The sequence below is a fragment of the Meles meles genome, chromosome 7, assembly GCF_922984935.1.
Source record: "Meles meles chromosome 7, mMelMel3.1 paternal haplotype, whole genome shotgun sequence".
NCBI lineage: Eukaryota > Metazoa > Chordata > Mammalia > Carnivora > Mustelidae > Meles > Meles meles.
Window position 1 is genome coordinate 79,215,354 of NC_060072.1, and position 21,398 is coordinate 79,236,751.

The following is a 21,398-nucleotide window of genomic DNA, read 5'->3' on the forward strand; positions in this document are numbered from 1 at the left end:
CATTGATTGATTTGCGGATGTTGAACCAACCCTGCAGCCCTGGAATAAATCCCACTTGATCGTGGTGAATAATCCTTCTAATGTACTGTTGAATCCTATTGGCTAGTATTTTGGTGAGAATTTTTGCATCTGTGTTCATCAAGGATATTGATCTTTGTTCTCTTTTTTGGTGGGATCCTTGTCTGGTTTTGGGATCAAGGTGATGTTGGCCTCATAAAATGAGTTTGGAAGTTTTCCTTCCATTTCTATTTTTTGGAACAGTTTCAGGAGAATAGGAATTCGTTCTTCTTTAAATGTTTGGTAGAATTCCCCTGGGAAGCCTTCTGGCCCTGGGCTTTTGTTTGTTTGGAGATTTTTGATGACTGTTTCAATCTCCTTACTGGTTATGGGCCTGTTCAGGTTTTCTATTTCTTCCTGGTTCAGTTGTGGTAGTTTATATGTCTCTAGAAATGCATCCATTTTTCCAGATTGTCAAATTTGTTGGCGTAGAGTTGCTCATAGTATGTTCTTATTATTGTCTGTATTTCTTTGGTGTTAGTGTGATCTCTCCTCTTTCATTCATAATTTTATTTATTTGGGTCCTTTCTCTTTTCTTTTTGATAAGTCTGGCCAGGGGTTTATCAATCTTATTGATTCTTTCAAAGAACCAGCTCCTAGTTCCACTGATTTTTTTTCTATTGTTTTTTTTGTTTCCATTTCATTGATTTCTGCTCTGATCTTTATGATTTCTCTTCTACAGCTGGGTTTAGGGTTTCTTTCTTGTTCTTTCTCCAGCTCTTTTAGGTGTAGGGTTAGGTTGTGTACTTGAGACCTTTCTTGTTTCTTGAGAAAGGCTTGTACCACTATATATTTTCCTCTCAGGACTGCCTTTGCTATGTCCAACAGATTTTGAACCATTGTGTTTTTATTAACATTTGTTTCCATGAATTTTTTCAATTCTTCTTTAATTTCCTTGTTGACTCATTCATTCTTTAGAAGGATGCTGTTTAGTCTCCATGTATTTGGGTTCTTTCCAGCTTTCCTCTTGTGATTGAGTTCTAGCTTCAGAGCATTGTGGTCTGAAAATATGCAGGGAATATATTCCCTTTTGATACCGGTTGAGACCTGATTTGTGACCCAGGATGTGATCTATTCTGGAGAATGTTCCATGTGTACTAGAGAAGAATGTGTATTCTGTTTCTTTGGGATGAAATGTTTTGAATATATCTGTGATGTCCATCTGGTCCAGTGTGTCATTTAAGGCCTTTATGTCCTTGTTGATCTTTTGCTTGGATGATCTGTCCATTTCAGTGAGGGGAGTATTAAAGTCCCCTACTATTATTGATGTGTTTCTTTGATTTTGTTATTAATTGGTTGATATAGTTGGCTGCTCCCACGTTAGGGGCATAGATATTTAAAATTGTTAGATCTTCTTATTGGACAGACCCTTTGAGTATGATATAGTGTCCTTCCTCATCTCTTATTATAGTCTTTGGCTTAAAATCTAATTGATCTGATATAAGGATTGCCACCCCAGCTTTCTTCTGATGCCCATTAGCATAGTAAATTATTTTCCACCCCCTCACTTTAAATCTGGAGGTGTCTTCGCGTCTAAAATGAGTTTCTTGTAGGCAACATATTGATGTTTGTTTTTTTTTTATCCATTCTGATACCCTGTGTCTTTTGATTGGGGCATTTAGCCCATTAACATTCAGGGTAACTATTGAGAGATATGAATTTAGTGCCATTATTAGCCTGTAAGGTGACTGTTACTGTATATTGTTTCTGTACCTTTCTGATCTACTACTTTTAGGCTCTCTCTTTGCTTAGAGGATCCCTTTCAATATTTCCTGTAGAGCTGGTTTGGTGTTTGCAAATTCTTTCCGTTTTTGTTTGTCCTGGAAGCTTTTTATCTCTCCTTCTATTTTCAATGATAGCCTAGCTGGATAGAGTATTCTTGGCAGCATGTTTTTCTCATTTAGTGCTCTGAATATATCATGCCAGCTCTTTCTGGCCTGCCGGGTCTCTGTGGATAATTCTGCTGCCAATCTAATATTTTTACCATTGTATGTTACAGACTTCTTTTCCCGGGCTGCTTTCAGGATTTTCTCTTTGTCACTAAGACTTGTAAATTTTACTGTTAGGTGATGGGGTGTGGACCTATTCTTGTTGACTTTGAGGGGGGTTCTCTGCACCTCCTGGATTTTGATGCTTGTTCCCTTTGCCATATTAGGAAAATTCTCTCCAATAATTCTCTCCAATAGACCTTCTGCTCCCCTCTCTCTTTCTTCTTCTTCTGGAATCCCAATTATTCTAACGTTGTTTCGTCTTATGGTGTCACTTATCTCTCGAATTCTCCCCTCGTAGTCCAGTAGTTGTTTGTCCCTCTTTTGCTCGGCTTCTTTATTCTCTGTCATTTGGTCTTCTATATCACTAATTCTTTCTTCTGCCTTATTGATCCTAGCAGTGAGAGCCTCTATTTTTGATTGCACCTCATTAATAGCTTTTTTTATTTCAACTTGGTTAGATTTTAGTTCATTTATTTCTCCAGAAAGGGCTTTTATATCTCCAGAGAGGGTTTCTCTAATATCTTCCATTCCTTTTTCAAGCCCGGCTAGAACGTTCAGAATCGTCATTCTGAACTCTTGATCTGACATATTACCAATGACTGTGTTGATTAGGTCCCTAGCCTTCGGTACTGCCTCTTGTTCTTTTGTTTGTGGTGATTTTTTCCGCCTTGTCATTTTGTCCAGAGAAGAGGATATGAAGGATCAAATAAAATAATAAAAGGGTGGCAAAGAGCCCAGAAAAATGCCCTGTCACCAAATCAGAAGAGACCCCAAATTATGGGGGGGGTGGAGAAAGGGGATAAAAAGAGGTTCAGAAAAAAAAAAAGAAAAGAAAAAAATTGAAAAAATAAAACAAATAAAGAAAAAATATAAAAAAGAAAGAAAAAATATATATTAGATAAACTAGTCAAAAAACGTTAACAAAGAAAAGGGTAAAAGTTTTAAAAAATTTAGCCGAAGAAGAAAAAAAATTGAAAAAAAAATTGAATAAACCGCAAGACTAAAGAATCATGGGGAGAAAGCCATGAGTTCTGTGCTTTGCTATCTCCTCCTCTGGAATTCCGCTGCTGTCCTAGGTATTGAACCTGCTTTCCTTGATAGATGAACTTTGTCCTGGCTGGATATTTTGTTGATCTTCTGGGGGAGGGGCCTGTTGTAGTGACTCTCAAGTGTCTTTGCCCAAGGCGGAAATACACTGCCCTTACTGGGGGCCGGACTAAGTAATCCGCTCGGGTTCGCTTTTGGGAGCTTCTGTTCCCTGAACGCTTTCTGTAGAGTTCCAGAGGACAGGAATGAAAATGGCGGCCTCCTAGTCTCTGGCCCGGAGGAGCCAAGACCCCGAGGCCCCACTCCTTAGTGCGCCCCAGAGGACAGCACCCAATCACTCCCGTATCCCCAGCCTCCAGCCACACTCCAAGCTCATCCAGCCCACGACCAGCTCAAGGTAACGCCGAGCCGAGAGTTCAGTCCTTGGCTCTGTCTCTGTAGCCGGCTTCTCCGTTCTAACACCTGCAAGCTCTGCGACACTCTGACACTCCCAATCCTTCTGTGACCCTGCGGGACCTGGGGCCACGCTGACCCCGCGTGGGCTTCACCCCGGTTTAGCCTCTGGAGCAATGTCCCTCAGTGGAACAGACTTTTAAAAGTCATGATTTTGTGCTCCGTTGCTCCACCGCTTGCCGGGAGCCAGCCCCTCCCCCCGCGGTCTATCTTCCCCTCGTTTTAGATGCACTTCTCCGCCAGTCCTACCTTTCAGAAAGTTGTTGATTTTCTATTTCTAGAATTGCTGTTCTTCTCTTCGATCTCCCGTTGGATTTGTAGGTGTTTGCAGTGTTTAGATAAGCTATCGAGCTGATCTCCTGCTACCTGATGTAGTCTCAGCCTGCTACTTCGCTGCCATCTTGACTCCCTCTCCATTCTTCAGGCATTTAAACGGGGCTGGGATTTTGCAGCATAGGAAAGAGTGGAGAGATTGGACTGCCTCCTTGAGCCTTCTACCATATGTTTTTACTTAGGCCCCCAACCTCATATCACAAACTCATAAATAATTCTGTCAGCTTCTGATTTTAAAACACTATATTAGTTTCCTAAGGCTGCTGTAACAAATTGGTTTCTTAAGACAACAGAAATTCAGTCCTTCATAGTTCTGGAGGCCAGAATCCAGAATCAAGATGTTGGCAAGTCTCTCCCCTCTCCAAAAGCTCTAGAGAACATTTCATTCCTTACCTCTCCCAGCTTACGGTGGCTCCAGATGTTCCTTGGCTTGTAACCATGACACCTCAACTTCTGCTTCTGTGGTCACATTGCAGCCTCCTGTACTATGTATATTTCTTCTCTGTGTTTCTCTTATAAGGACACTTGTCACTAGATTTGGGGCCCACCTAGATAATCCAGCATGATCTTTTTTTTTTTTTAAATATTTTATTTATTTGACAGAGGGAAATCACAACCAGGCAGAGAGGCAGGCAGAGAGAGAGGAGGAAGCAGGCTCCCCGCGGAGCAGAGAGCCCGATGTGGGCCTCGATCCCAGGACCCTGAGATCATGACCCGAGCAGAAGGCAGAGGCTTCAACCCACTGAGCCACCCAGGCACCCCAATCCGGCATGATCTTAACCCAAGATCCTTAACACAATTCCAGTCTTAAACTTGAAAGGTTAGACAAAGACTGTTTTTCCAATAAGTTACATTTGCAGGTTCTAGTGGTGTAGGCATATATAAAACTTTTTGATAGGCACAGTTCAACCCACTACTATACAAGCTTCTCTTCTCATAAGAGGCTCAGAATTATCTGAAGGTACCTAGAAGGGAAGAGGGGCCACCCTACCCGGTGTCACAACATCCAGCTACGTTTTTCCCTTTTCTTTACAAAGAGCCCTTTGCAAACTGAAACTTTACTTTTGCTCCTACAACTACTTATGGCTTGGTATTTGAAGTAAGGCAAATTCTGATTTGGTGGGGTGGAAGAAATAAGAAAGAAAGAGGCAGAATCACAACATGAGAAGGCGAAGCCTAATTTTTAATCAGAAACTCAAAAGTATTTGTCAAATGTAGAGAAAAAGTTCATAACAAAGTAAGAGAATAGATGGCAAGATTAGTGTCCAGGAGAGTTAAAATTATGGTAGGGTGAGGTATGGCATGGTCTGAGCCACACAGGAATTTGTCCAAAGACAGGACTAGACACTGAGACGCTTAGCAATTATTGTGGAAATGGGTACAGCATCTTGAAAAGCTATATATTCATGGTCTGCATTGACAGATAAAAATTTCCAAAATAATAAGGTGATGAGTCACAGGCAAGCCTGAAGGAACAAATTTTCCAATAAGCGATGTGCAAGTATTTACACGCATATGTATGTGTAGGTTAGTTATTAAAAACACGTGTGGAAATATTTTAAGAGAGGTTAAAATACTGGATGGTTCTGCCTTCCTTTTATGTTTTATCATCTCTCAATGCAATATGCAATCTTGGATCATATCCTACCCATAATTTATAATCTTTTTATTACTTAGCAGCATGAATTCTGAAAAGTATTTAATAAATCTTAATAAACTATCATAACATGTATTATCATTGCCCCCAAACAATTTGGGAAAAATTTACAAAACCAACTAAAAAAAGGGTATAAGCATATAGGTACATTAGTAGTAAATCATTCACTACCCATATGCAACATCACTGACAGTCCACAAAATTTTCAGCTGCCCCAATTGTACTCTTGCCTCAGGAAATCTTTCTAGATTCTACTTTTAGAATACAGCTTCTTGCTATTCAAGGTGGAGCCCAGGGGTTATCAGCAAAAGCATGACATGGGAGCTTGAAAGAAGTGCAGAATTTCATTCTTCTGACCCTAGGCTTATAAAATAGATGATTCATATGCATATCGCTTTTTCTAGTTTATTATTTACTTATGACCTCTCTGCTTACTCCCTTGAATTTAACATTTCGTCATTTCTAGTTTGTATTTTTGTTTCAATTCAGTGGAATAGGGGCCATTTTCTCAGAATAGTAAAATAAAAATGGGGGATTATAAACCTGATGTTGTCCAACTAATATTCTCTGTGTAATGTTTATTTTGTTTAGATCCCCCAATTATTGAAGGAAATATGGAGGCAGCAAGAGCAGTGGATTTAATCCCGTGGATGGAGTATGAATTTCGTGTGGTAGCAACCAATACATTGGGTATAGGAGAACCCAGTATACCGTCAAACAAAATTAAAACGGATGGTGCCGGTATGTTGAAGAAACTTTTTAAAATTTAAGAGGTTTATATATACAGTGACAGTTTAATATATAGTTGAATGTATTTTGAAATAAATAATGCTCTGAGGTAAGTGATTCATCTAAAACTGTTTATATATATATATATATATATATATATTTCACACAGGTGTGCATACTCTGTATCAAGACAGTCAAAAATTTAAAAAAGGAAATATGAAGTTTGAGAATATTTTTACATAATTAATGTAAGGAGAGTGGTAAATAGAACTCACTATGTATTCCACTAGGGACCCCTAAAATGAAGTTGGTATTTAGAATATAAACTCTCATGTAAAATCTGAATGTTCACCAGGCAGACTCTTAATGAAGCAGGTCCTGTGATCTAGAAGGTTCACAACTTTGCACGTCACTCAAAGACATTTATAACTGAGTGGCCATGGAATATGGCCAGGGAAGGTATGGTGAGTAGGGAGTTGAGAGAATAGGATGAGAACTTCTCAGACCTCTGCCACTGGGGGAATCATAGCATCTCTAAGAAATAGCTGTAATATGTTCTTTTAATATGAGGTACGACTCTAAACACGCTCTTTGATCACAGCTCAGCCGTGGGTGGTCTTCCAATTTAGATTCACATTTTTTTTCGCTAAATACCAAGTCCGTTTAAATAGTCTTTAGTAGGTGAAGTACTCAGCTCTATTTTCATTTTCCCCTGCATTAACAGGCAAAAATATTGTTCTGAGTCTAATAATAGCTCTTTTTATATTATTATTCCTTGTCTATGAAAAAGAAAATGTTTTGTAGGCTCTCTGAGTTTGTTTTTATTATGCCTTGCCAAAGTTCAGTGCTTTATTTGGGAGAAAAGATTTTAAAAGAATGACAGACTGCTGTTAAAATTCTACTATGATATCTTATTATCCCTAATCGACATTTCTGGCATCTTCAATTTCTTGCCCTAACATCTGAATAGAATGATGAACTCTAATGTCTTCATTTTAGAAACCAAGTTATTTACAGGGCCGCCATTAATAAGCTCTCTTAAAGTTCCGTGTGGTTTGCTACATGATTTGCCAGGTACAAATGATGATTCTGTAATAAAGGAAGAAAATAAATGCTGAAGTACTGATCCGCACTGAGTATTTTCACACATATTTCAGTTAATTCTTATAATAATATTTTAATGTAGGTAATATGAGTCAGTGCTCATTAATGGGCAGTAGACTCAGAGACAGTAAATAGGGTTGAATGAATGTAACTACTCATGAGACTTAGTTCAATTCCACATCTGTTTGATACTTGTCATATATTGAGCTTTCTCTCATACAGGTGGTGTCTCAAACAGGACTCTAAAATGCCTATTTATATAAAACTTTATATAACTATAGGGGCGCCTGGGTGGCTCAGTGGGTTAAAGCCTCTGCCTTCAGCTCAGGTCATGGTCCCAGGGTCCTGGGATCGAGCCCCGCATCGGGCTCTCTGCTTAGCAGGGAGCCTGCTTCCACCTTCTCTCTCTGTCTGCCTGCCTCTCTGCCTACTTGTGATCTCTGCCTGTCAACTAAATAAATAAAATCTTAAAAAAAAAAAAACTTTATATAACTATATATAGTTACATAAAGTTATATATAGATACATATCTATATATCTATATCTATATAGATATATAAATCTAAACTTTTACTAGAACATATATATATATATAGAACTTTATATATATGTTCTAGTAAAAGTTTAGATTTCATCCTTAACTATGAAACTAGATATGACTAAATACGAATTTTTGTTTTGTTTTGCTTTGGTATATCCATCCACCAAATGAACACAACTGTGCCTTTTTCTCTACCTCACAGGAATATCATTAGGATAAGAGGTAATATAAATTGAAGCTTTATAGAACACACATACCAGATAGCCAGGATTCTTGTGTTTAGTTTTTATTATTAGTCCCTAGAGCCACTTATGTTTTTAATAGAAACTTCTGTATGATGAACTGAACACAGTTGCCCTTTCTTGAAAGACAAAAATAGAAAGTAACACGGGCATGATCTGACTGGTGGGGAAACTGCAAAATTTCATGCTGAGAGATCTTGCACTTGATTTGATTTAACAAGTATTCATTTTCAAAATAAAATTGTAAAAATAAAATTAAATGATTAAGTCTATGCCTAAGTAAACTTATTTCAGTTAAAAAATCATAACATGGGGTGCCTGGGTTGCTCAGTGGGTTAAAGCCTCTGCCTTTGGCTTGGATCATGATCCCGGGATCCTGGGATCGAGCCCCGCGTCCAGCTCTCTGCTAGGCAGGGAGCCTGCTTCCTCCTCTCTCTCTGCCTGCCTCTCTGCCTACTTGTGATCTCTCTCTGTCAAATAAAAAAATTAAAAAAAAAATCATAACATTCTTACAGGCCCTTTTTATATATATTTTTTAAATATTTTATTCATTTATTCATGAGAGACAAAGAATGAGAGGCAGAGGGAGAAGCAGGCTTCCCACAGAGCAGGGAGCTCCATGTGGAACTCGATCCCAGGACCCTGGGATCACGACCTGAACAGAAGGCAGACACTTAACAGACTGAGTCACCCAGGTGCCCTATAGGCCTTTTTTTTTTTTTAAAGATTTTATTTATTTCACAGATAGAGATCATAAGTAGGGAGAGAGGCAGGCAGAGAGAGAGAGAGAGGAGGAAGCAGGCTTCCGGCCAAGCAGAGAGCCCGACGCGGGGCTCGATCCCAGGACCCAGGAATCATGACCTGAGCGAAAGGCAGAGGCTTTAACCCACTGAGCCACCCAGGCGCCCCCCTATAGGCCTTTTTAAAATCTCATTGAGTTTGATTAGCTTTCCGTGATCTCTCAACTAACACGATATAGAACTAAGACTTCATCTGAACACATTTTTTGAAGTACAAAACTCTTCATAGGGGAGGGAGAATGCTCGCTCTGACATTGGTGGTAGATGTAGACCTTCTCCCCTCCTCCTCAGGAATTCTAATACAAACAATATCTTAATTTTTTAACCTCAGAAAGTGACTGATTTTGGATATATAATTTGATCATCTGAAAAGAATCATTTCAAGATCTTTTTTTTTCTTTTTTAAATCTCAAAGTAGAAATGATTAAATATGCTTTTAGGAATAACAAAAAACTGTCTAAGAGAAAGATTTCAGTCTGATTTTTGAATCTCAGTCTATGAATATAATTTATATTAATATCATATTTAGAAGATCAGGATCCTTTTGATATAATTATCACCAAAAGTTTGCCTGTAACTCTGAAGACTTTTCAACCTCAGGGTCTTCTTACCCTTAGAAATGCTGGGAAAAACTTGCTTTAGGTATCAAACTTAAAATTTTACCAGGTGGTGGGTAATAGGGAGGGCACGTACTGCATGGAGCACTGGGTGTGATGCCAAAACAATGAACACTGTTATGCTGTAAATAAACAAATAAAAAAAATTAAAAAATAATAAAATTTAAATTAAAAAAATTTTTGGCAGGATTGTTCATTTCAACTAACAAATTTTTGGCATCACCTTTTGTAAGCATTGCCTTTTACGTTGTATTTGCTCAAATGGCATTTTGTAAATGAATTAATTCTCTAGTGTGCTTAGAGAATAACTTCCTTTGAAAGCCTTCAGAGCCAAAACGAATAAACAGACCTACATAAGTGATAACAGTCTTGGTCCCAATGCCAGGTACATCCTTCAAGTGATACAATGAGAGGATTCAGTCCTTTCTATTGTGAAAAAATAACTCCTACAACCTCGAACACATCCGTTAATCTTTCATAAGAAAAACTGTAGGGTCTTGTATTAGTCAACTTTTATGGTTATCCGCCTTTTAGCACTTGCTATGCATTTTCAAACAGGGTGCTAAGCTTTCTATTTTCATTGCTCCACTTAATTTCCCCAGTAACTTAATGAAACTGGTATTATTATTCCTGATTTTACAGACAAGGAAGTTAACGTTACAACCTATCTAATGTGAAGCAGAACTGGGGCTCACATCCCGGACTTTCTAATTCTGAAAGCTCTACTCCTAAACTACTTCTTAAAAGGACAGTGTACAGTATTAAAGTTGAGAACTCTTTCAGTAAAATTTTGGTGCCTTTGATTAGAAACAGATTTTTTAACCTCTCTGAGCCTTGGTTTTCTCATTTCTAAATGGAAATCATGTATTCTATGATTATTTTTTATAATTTAAAACATGTAAGGAAAGCAGTTAGTTCTATCTTGTGCATAATATTTCCTGAATAAAATTCATTTATCATGCTAGTAATTCTCATTTTAAACTTTAATATGCTTGTAAGGAAATATTGTCTACTCTGCCATTAATCATTTGGCAATATATTTCCATTTTTATAAGCCTAGAGAATCATAATTTCATGTAATTTCTCATCATCTTAATGGAAGAATTTTATATATTTAATATAATAAAATTCAACAGCATATCTCCTCAAATGCTGTTTTTCTTTTCATCCTGCTTTTTAAAAATTTAATATGCATAAAATTGGACATTTACATTGTTCATTCTTACAAAAGAGTAAAAATACTTTTTAAAACAGGGGGATGTTTGTCTTGTCATGTACCATTATTAACAACTCTGTAAGAGATGCCAGCATATGTTATGTGGAATAAAGGCTGGTTCCCATTTGATGGAAAGGTTGCCCCTGCACCTCATTATGCTGATTGAAAGACACAACATTATCTAATGCAGCACATGCCCTTATCTGTCCAATTACTTAATGTTAAGTTTACACTGCACAGTTGCCCATAGTCTTTGGATTCAGAAAAGTGCATTATAAAATGGATGGTCCCAAATGAAGAATTAGAAGATGTGTTTGTAATTCATTGTAGCCCATTTAATTTTGACTGTAAGAAAGAGATAACAAAAGCATCCTTCAAAGTAATGTGTCATTGTAAGACATACCCCCATAGCTAATGGATCTGCAGGTGCAGTGGGTGAGTTGATATCCTAAAATGGTGCATTTGGGTTTGTTTTGACAGCTTTGGCATTCACTGATGCCAGAGCAACCTAAGAAGGAAAAGAGAAAAAAATATATACAAGAATCAGCACTTTCATCCTTTGTATAGAGCTTTAATTTCATGACTAATGAAGCTACGCTGTTCTTTCATTTAGTTTTATTTTTAATTTTTAGCTATATTTGATAAAGTGAGGAATGGTGCTAAGAACATATTTTGTAGCTAGCAAACTACTGTTAAATTTAGTTGCTATCATCAGTAATAAAAGAATAAATCTTTTTTTAAAAGTAGCAAAAAGCTTAGATTTTTTAGCCACGAGGAGGCCTGTGTTAAAGCTTCTGTACTTGTAAGCAGTGTGACCTGGCTAGCTCAGTAACTTCTTTGGGATTCATTTGCCTTTCCTGTCAAAAGAGGATAACGCAGGGCGCCTGGGTGGCTCAGTGGGTTAACCTTTTGCCTTCAGCTCAGGTCATGATCTCAGGGCCCTGGGATGGAGGCCCTGATTAGGCTCTCTGCCAATCAGGGAGCCTGCTTCCCCCTGCCTCTCTGCCTGCCTGTGATCTCTCTCTGTCAAATAAATAAATAAAATCTTTAAAAAAAAAAAAAGAGGAAAATGCTACTTCTCTGTATACATATTTCTCAGTGCTGATCCAAGTATCCAGTTAGGTGCAGTATGTAAAAATTATTTCTGTGTTCTAGATGAGTCTTTTATTAAGTGGAGCTCCTTCATTCATTCAGCAAACTGTCACAAATTGTGGATACTTAACACAGTGGATTAAAATTGGTTGTACATATATACTTGTTACTATAGTAAAGAAAATGCATCTTCAGGCCTGGAATCAGATTCTGTTTATGTTGTTGTCATTAGTGCTACAAAAGTATTTGTAGAAGAAAAAAGGAGGAAGAGGAACCGTAACACTAGTTCTGGCAGTTGCAAGTTGATAGAGGAAGACAAGAGAAAAAAGCAGCAATCAAAGCCCCGGTGATATCTGCACACTACGATTCAGAAGCACCCATTATCGACTGTAATTTGTTTTGTTTGAAAACAAGGTTCACATGTGCATTAGATGCTTCTGTTCTTAATACACAGAGAGAAACTAGGAAGTTTTAATTCTTTTGCTTACCTTAAACAAATAGTGCATAATTGGTTTGAGTTCTTCATAATAATCTTACTGTGCATTGTGATGACTTCAGTTTGTAGCATTCTTTTCTGCCCATCCAGCATTTTCTCCAATGACTTATTTTTAGATTATCATTCTGTGAGCAGTTAACAAATTGACTCTGTACCACCCGTGTAAAATTCCTGTTTAAGATCAAAGCCTAGATTAATAACCAGCCTCCAATTTCAGCTTGATAAGACCCCAAAACATTCATATTTTTATGAACTATCTCAGACCCTGTATTGTTTTTACCGACTATGGAAAGGACATCAGTTTAACAGGGTAGATGCTTTAGGAATGTTAGCAGTCTGCTCCACCAGCAGGACAGGAGATTGATCGTAGAGTTACAAGTAACTACTCTCGTTTGAATATCCACATATTGTACAGTTCATTTGATTTTGTTAACAGCTAATCGGAAAGAATATATATTTAGAAGTAGAGTAAAAGCAGATCTAAAATGTTAATCTGTACTTTAATTCCTTTGGTGTTCTAGATTCTAGAGCATTACATTTATAACCATTTGAATCTCTTCCTAAAAAACTTAGTTTTAAATCACGATGAAATTTCGATGCAAATTAAAGTGGAAAGCTATACTCATGGTAACATTATTTCTGTAAAAATGGCTCTACAAGTTAAGCAATAATTAAGAAGAACTAAGTAGTCAACAGTCTATTTTGAGTCAGGGGCCTGTCTTCATATACTCCATGATTTTCACGGTTTAGGATTTGTTGTAAACTAATTTTTATACTGTTAAATAAAATACCAAAACTCAAATAGGTACTTACATGCTAATTACCTAAGCTTCCAAAATCTAAAAGTAAAATTGGCAGCATTAGTTTGTTTTTAATAAACTGAAAGATAATTATGACATCAGCTTAATATTCTTTTAAAATAATTTTTAGTCCTGTGATTGAAACACAGAAGCACTCTTCTAAACCTCTTCAAGGAATCACTTAGACTGAACTCATGGCAGAAGGACAAATGTAAAAACTCACTATTCTTAACCTTTCACAGTAAAAGAATATATTGTTTATTCATGATTAATTCAATAATTTTCTATTTTTTCCTAAATAGTTTATTAAAATCTTTGAAATGATTTATAGTTAAAAGAAAGTTTAGTTTGTTCACTGTTAAATTACTTTGGATCCAAAAGTTGAATAAGCTGCCTTGTGCTTAGAGTGATTTACTTCCCTGAAAGGAATCATGATTTGCACAAGTATCCCTGTTCACACAAGGCTGAAGGCAAAAGAAGGGCACCTAGGTGTTCATGTTCTTGTCAGATAGGTATGTTATATTTCAATGCTACCTGTGAAAAAATGTCCCATAGCTGCTAAAGTTACAACTGAACATTCAAAGCTAATGAAGGACATTAAGTCAATAATCAACCCAAGATACAAAACATTCTATTAGAAGGTACAGTACCTTTATTACTGTCTTTTATTTTAGTACTATGAGCTCAGTGAGTAATCTTTGAAAAGCAAGGCAATCTCGACTTACTTATTGAAGCATGTTAAAAGAGCTTAAAATAAACCTTATGAAATGGAAAAAAAATACAATCTAATGTAAACATATTCCATTTTTAGCTCTATTCTAAACAAAGAGGCTAATATTGATTATAATAAAAAGGATCACAGTGAAATGTTTTGGCAAATAGTATTTGACCTGATGAAAGCAATATTTGATTCAACAAATTACAGTATAATAAATTATTGTAAGGTTATTTTTGAAATTATTTGCCTGTGACCACAATACTTGTACTTAGAGTTAAACATACAAAATTTGATTTATTCATTGATTTTAAAACAGCATGTTCTTTGTTTCTTGTTTCTTGTAGCATGTAGAGTTTTAACTTCAGAATATGAATTATGGGGCTTAAAGGGTTTCCAAGAGTTATTTTAATATCCCACCTTCAATATGTATTTCATCTAAAGTGCTACAATTATCTTTTAACATTTCTGTGCACTCAGCTTTTATTTCTAACACTTATGTGGTGACAGTTGAATAGTAAAATAAAATCTCTCAAATATATTAATTCCTAATCATAAATGGAAATCATCATGTGGTCTATAGACGTAAAGAAAACCATACATGTTTTTGTTTCTGTGCAATTAATGTGCATTATTCAACAAAGAATTTACATGGTTAACATAGGGGAAGTTGTGAAGTATTTATCTTTGAATCACAATTATTTGTTGGGATCTGCAGCTTAGTAAATATGTGCATTGCTTTGAACCCTCTGAGACAGGTGTGACTATTTCCCACCAGGAAAGATTTGGGGACTCAAGGAATAACTCATCTTTCATATGTTCTTTAACATGTTGACAGATCTGGGAATGGTATCTCAGACTGAGCCACAGAGGTTCTATGTAAAAACAGACCATCCATGTAGCTGAGCAGCTGATCTCTAAGTGCCTCCAGTGCATGACAAACTAGGCTTTGTGTACCTGTTCAACTCCAGTTACATGCAAATCCAAGAAGACACAGCATACAATAAGATTCAGGATGCAGGAGCACCTGGGTGGCTCAGTGGGTTGAGTCTCTGCCTTCATGATCTCAGGGTCTTGGAATTGAGCCCTGCATTGGGCTCTCTGCTGAGTGGGGAGTCTGCTTCCCCCGCCACCACCCCCCCCGCCTCTCTACCTGCTTGTGATCCCTCTCTGTCAAATAAATAAATAACATAAAAATAAATAAATTGTAAAAGATACAGGATGCAAATCTGGTAAGATAGAGCGACTATCCTAAAGGACTTTCAGGGAGAGAGAATAACTGGGAGAAAAACAAAGAAGAGGCCATTGGACTTGTCAGTTAGAAGAAATTTTGTGATTTTTGAGAGAGTGATTTCAGTAATATAAAGAAGTAGAAAACAGGTTATGGGTTGTTAAAAAGAGTTATAGAGTGAAGTACAAAAAAAAGCCATATATCAGTTCTTCTTTGCTGTTCAGTGACAAGTGTTTGATGGCATGGAGGGTAAGTGGAAGGCAATATTACAGATAATTTTTTTTTTTTACTGTTCATTTTGTTTCTTTTTTTTTTTCCATTTTATTTATTTTTTCAGCATAACAGTATTCATTCTTTTTGCACAACACCCAGTGCTCCATGCAAAACGTGCCCTCCCCATTACCCACCACCTGTTCCCCCAACCTCCCACCCCTGACCCTTCAAAACCCTCAGGTTGCCCCAACCTCCCACCCCTGACCCTTCAAAACCCTCAGGTTGTTTTTCAGAGTCCATAGTCTCTTATGGTTCGCCTCCCCTCCCCAATGTCCATAGCCCGCTCCCCCTCTCCCAATCCCACCTCCCCCCAGCAACCCCCAGTTTGTTTTGTGAGATTAAGAGTCATTTTACAGATAATTTTTAAAGATGGAGAGACTAGAGTCGAATCCAATAGAGTAACTGAAAACTGAAGGATGATGTAAAAAGGTAGGAGTGTGGGAGAGTTGGAGTCCCTGATGGGGCAAAATTCTAGAAGAGATTTAGAAACTGGGTAGTGAGAGTACCAGAAACAGTTGTAGATTTCTAATACTTCCAGATATTTTGGGGTTAACATTATCCAATATTAGTGGATAGGCACTCTTTAACAGCTCTTTGTAGATTAAAGCATAAAACTAATACCACAACAATAAATTATTAGAAGGTCATAGGGTTTAAAAGTAAGAGTTGTGAAATATTTTCCCAACAAAGTGGATGTAATCTTTCAAATTCATATTAAATGAAAGGACAGAGAAAAAAAAAACTGTGTGGGGCGAGGACAAATTTGCTTTGGTTACCCCTTGCTGAAGAAAACCCCTACTTTCCTATGGCACTAAATCAATGTTTGTCTTGGCAGTAAAATAGATTAGATACGTATTACAGTTACTATGAGGCATTGTTATTATAATTGAGTGGATCATGTGTACGACTTGTCTATCCTAGTGAAAGAAAAAATTCATAGGTTTTTGTAGTGAATAAGAACTCTAGTGTCAGAAAAAAATTGCATAACCTCATTTTTCATTGTTTTGTTTGTGTGTTTGTTTCAGCACCTAATGTGGCTCCTTCAGATGTCGGAGGTGGGGGTGGAAGCAACAGGGAGCTGACCATAACATGGGTAGTAAGTATTAATAAGTTGTATATATCAGAGGCTGCTTTACCTACCCTTAATCTCAAACTGATTTTGTTTCCTGAAATACATCAAAACAAAAGACATGGCCCAGGATGAACGGTTTTTGTTTTATTTTGTTTTGTTTAAATATAATAAGAAAAATTCTAATGGACCATTAGGGAAATTATCAACAAGCGGAAGAAACTGTGAGTTCACCAAAGATTTCAACTGTAGATTTTTTTTCGTCCTTAAGTGACTGTGAAGAGAAACTGAAGTTTAAATGGAAAGTAATCCACTCTTATAACACATATGGTTATTATTTACTTTCATTTGTTGATTTATATTTTAACTGAGTCAAAAGCTTTCTAGCAAGTGAATGTACACTGACCACTTTTATTCGTGGTCAAGATAGAATCAGAGGCCAAAGATATTGGTTGTTTGTTTTCTTTGGATTACCATATCTACCACCTTTTCTTGATTTTATAAGAACTACCTGGAGAAAAGTAGGAATTTTGTGGCTTATATCAGAATAATACAAAAATTATTGTCATTTTTGGTGAAACAAATTTTTTGCAATGTATTTTAATCTAAGTGAAATGTGAACTTTATTTTTTTTTTTTTTTTTTGTGTGTCTGGTTTTTTTTTTTTTTTTTTTTTATAATTTTTTTTCCCCTTTTTATTAATTTTTTCAGCATAACAGTATTCATTCTTTTTGCACAACACCCAGTGCTCCATGCAAAACGTGCCCTCCCCATCACCCACCACCTGTTCCCCCAACCTCCCACCCCTGACCCTTCAAAACCCTCAGGTTGTTTTTCAGAGTCCATAGTCTCTTATGGTTCGCCTCCCCTCCCCAATGTCCATAGCCCGCTCCCCCTCTCCCGATCCCACCTCCCCCCAGCAACCGAATAAATGAAACAAGATGGGATTGGGAGGGAGACAAACCATAAATGACTCTGAACTTTATTTTTTAAAGAAAATTACAAATTACAAAATTACAAAATTTTTTTAAAGAAAATTTATAACCATAGATGCAAAACTTAAAAAAATGTTGGCAAATTAAATCTGGCAAAATACTAAAAGAATGATACACTGTGATGAAGTAGTTTATCCCAGAAATGCAGAGTTGGTTTCACATTAACAAATCAATCAGTATTACTCATCATATTGGCAGAATAAAGGAATAAAACAATAGGATCATCTCAATAGATCAACATTCATAATTAAAACATATTCATGATTTTAAAAGTCTAAGTATATAGAAATAGAAGGGAATTTCTTACACCTGATAAAGGATATTTATGGAAATCTTACAGTTAATAATAATGCTTAGTGGTGACAGGCTTAATGTTTTCCTTCTAAGTTTGGGCATAGGGCAAAGATATCCCCTCTTAATGTTGTAATGGAGGCCCTAGCCAGTGAAATAGGTCAAGAAAATGAAATAAAGAGCACAATGTGTGTTTGTACACAAAATTCTAGGGAACCTATAAGCAACCATTAGAGCCAATAAGCACAATTTAAAATGTTGCAGGATACCTGGTCAATATTCTAAAGCCAACTGTTCTTTTATATTTACTGGTTTGCTGCTAATAAAACTTAAAACAAAAACAAAAAAGCAAAGTTGCAAGAATTACACTACATGAATTCAAAACTTTCTAAACCTACATCAATTAAGACAATGGGATACTGGCATAAGGACTGATAAATATCAATGAAATAGCTCAGAAATAGACTCACACTCAAATAAACAACTAATTTGCTAAGAGGCACCAAAGCAATACAATGGGAGCAAAGAAATATTTTTCAATGGAAGGTACTAGATAATTGGATATTCAACTGGGAAAGGTTTATCCAAAAGGAATCTGAATATTCTTCAGCATTTCTTTTGTCCAATACACTGAAGTGATGGGTTAGTCCTTTTCTATTTAGCAGTAGCGTATTATCAGAATCAAAATACTATTTCCATTATTGTGGTAATATCTCTACTGCAGATGTATTATTTTTTGTTTTGTAAAAATAATTTAAGTTAGAAAACAACGGATTTTTATTGGTAGCTCCAATGTTAAAATATAAAGTAAACAAAATTACCCATGATCACACAACCCAGAAATCACCCAATTTTACATTTTGGGGCAGTCTTTTTAGTCTTTTATGTAGAAAGTCATAAATTCATTTAATGCATTTTTAAATTTAATATTATTTTACATATAATTTTCTTTTTGCAAGACTCCTTGAGATTTTAGTATTTTTATTTAAGTTATATTTTATATATTATATTTTATTATTATTTTTTGTTTGCATGGAATATGACAATATTAATTTTCATTTCAACATATTTTCATGATATCTGTAATTGATTTTCAAAAGACAAATTTTAACTGCCAGCTTTATCCAACTTGCACTTCTAATAGACATCTATTTCTGGAGTATATGCCAAGCTTATAATGACTTCTTCTATAGAAATTGTTCATTTCACAGTCCTCTATCCAAAATGTAACTTTACCTAAGGTGGGGGAAAAAAAAAAAGAAAGAGAAAAAACCAATGCCCAATCACAAGCAAGAATAAATTACCAAAATTATTTTCTTTCTTAAATGACTGTCAGATTTTACCTGACCTACTATGGCTTAGTAAGTAGTTCCTATGCAAAAATAGATCCTGGATGTTAAGGGATCCATTGGCCTAAAAGATTAAACAAATATTCAGCTATCTAATTCCAGAAATATTTTGAACTCACTGTGGTATGGTAACCCAATTTTAATTTATAACATTTTCTCTGGACATTCAAACCCCACTTAGTTTAAAAACTTTTGTATGAGCACCTGATTTTATTTTTTTATTTTTTATTTGTTTAGAGAGAGAGAGAGAGTAAGCACATACCTGAGTGTACAAGAGCAGAGAGGAGGTGGGGGTGGGGAGGGGTAGAGGGAGGGAGAGAATCTTAAGCAGGCCCTATGCCCAGCACAGAGCCCATTGCCAGTTCCATCTCATGACCCTGAGATCATGACCTGAACTGAAATCAAGAGTTGATGGTTCAGCAGACCATCTGAGCCACCCAAATCCCCAGTACCTGTTTTTTTTTTTTAATTGGAGTGTGCTTTTGCTCTTGAAACTTACTTTGATCACTAGTGTAATCGGTTATGATAAATCTGTCTCAGAAGTCATTCAAGCGACTTGTTATTGAAACATTCAAAACATTTTTTATGACCCATAGAGGAGTTCTGTATCAGAGGCTAATGTCTGAAAAACAGTGCATTTCAGCAGGATATTTGAAGTGAGAGATATTGGTGGTGGAGAAAGCTGTGATAGTACAAACTTGTCTGAATTAGGCAGGTAACATTTACTTAGGTTACATGTTTATATATTTCCACGTACCCATTAAATATTTTTAGTGTTTAATTATTGCAAACAATCAAAGAGCTCAACCTAGGCTCTGAAGGATTTTGAGAAGTGCAGAAAAAATAGCAGGTTTTAATCTCTGCAAACATCAAGTCGGTTTATACAAGTGGATATTTAGCAAAAATTGACTTCATTCAGTGCATTGTAGTCATATTTTATTCTTGGCATTTAAGTTACATTCTTAAGTAAGATTTAGGAATAAGATGTTGAATCTCAAGTTATTTGATTTATAAGTTTTAGTGTCAGTATAACATATGTATATTAGGAAAAATTAGAATATTTTACTCTTTTATATGTGGCTTGAATTTTTTTAACTCAGTGGGTATCTCTCAGAATAAGATGGGGGCTTATCAAAAATTCATGATTAGAAAGCTTATTCTAAAAATTTTAAATCAAGTCTCTGGGGATACAGCCTGAGAATTTTTATTTTTTCCCCAGTTTTACTGAGCTTTTTGTTTTTTAATTTGAAAAATTTTTTCCACTCTTGTTAGGATTTGAAAACTCTGTAACTGATTCTGGTATACTGTAAATTGCAAAAACTAAGAAGATAAATATCCAATAAGACAAATGTTTAAACGAGTGTAGAAATATATTTTTCAAGTAGTGTAAAAACAATGTTTGTACATCCTTGAGATCATGCTTTAGGATTTACAGTTCTAGCCATCATGTTTAACATAAGTATATTCAAGCAGCTGTGGTATATTTACTTCAAGGTTTTTCCTCAAGACAACTTAACTTTGATTTTTTTAGTGAAAAAGTAAATACACAATTTGCATATTTATCTTTTTGACTAAAAAAGATCAAATGATGACTATTTACTAGAATTAGCTTTGTCATTATTTAAAAATAATGAATTGTTAATTAAAATTAATTTAATAATTAATTAAATAATTAATTGTTAATTAAAGCTGACATGAACTTCTTTATTGGGCCTTTGGCATGTATAATAATAAGAAAGTCAGAAAATAATGCCAGGCGGCAGAGCACTTTCTTCTATGGGCCACAGACAGGGCCCATAGCCAGCCTCCTACAGATGAGGGCAGTAGCATCTCTTCCTTCACCTTCTCTCTTTTTCCTTCTGTCCAGTTTCCACTGTTTGATTATAAGACAGATATTCTAGAGTCTTGTACTCTCTTACCATTGCCTTTCAACTCTAAAGAAATTAATTTACTCATTCTTTAAATATTTCTTGAGGCTTTTTTCTTAGGTTCTAGGGATAAAGATAAATGAAATTCACAGAAACTCAGCCCTCATGAAACTTAATTCTAATAATTGAGAGAGAAAATGACGTGGATAAATAAGTCAAAGGTACAATGTCAACCATGGTAGTGTTAAAGAGGAGAAAATAAATCAGGGAGGTGGGCTAGAGGTATTATGGAAAGAGTCCTGAAATGGCAGATTCTGTGGCCAGGGAAGACCACAAGTAAGGGATCTTTACCTCAATAAGTGAGGGAAGGGGCCTTCTGTTGTATGAAAGAGCACCCTAGGCAGAAGGAATTGATAAAAAGGCTCAGAGTGGG

At 36.0% G+C, this 21,398-nt stretch overlaps 1 protein-coding gene across 2 annotated transcripts in view; it reads left to right on the plus strand.

Moving 5' to 3' along the window:
- Nucleotides 1–21,398, plus strand: part of CNTN1 (contactin 1) — a 364,883-nt gene that overhangs the window by 289,279 nt on the left and 54,206 nt on the right. For both annotated transcript variants that reach the window (XM_046011118.1, XM_046011117.1), the window contains 2 exons: nt 6,130–6,279; nt 16,420–16,490. In XM_046011118.1, coding sequence (XP_045867074.1) covers nt 6,130–6,279; nt 16,420–16,490 — 221 coding nt within the window. The remainder of the gene's footprint in view (nt 1–6,129; nt 6,280–16,419; nt 16,491–21,398) is intronic.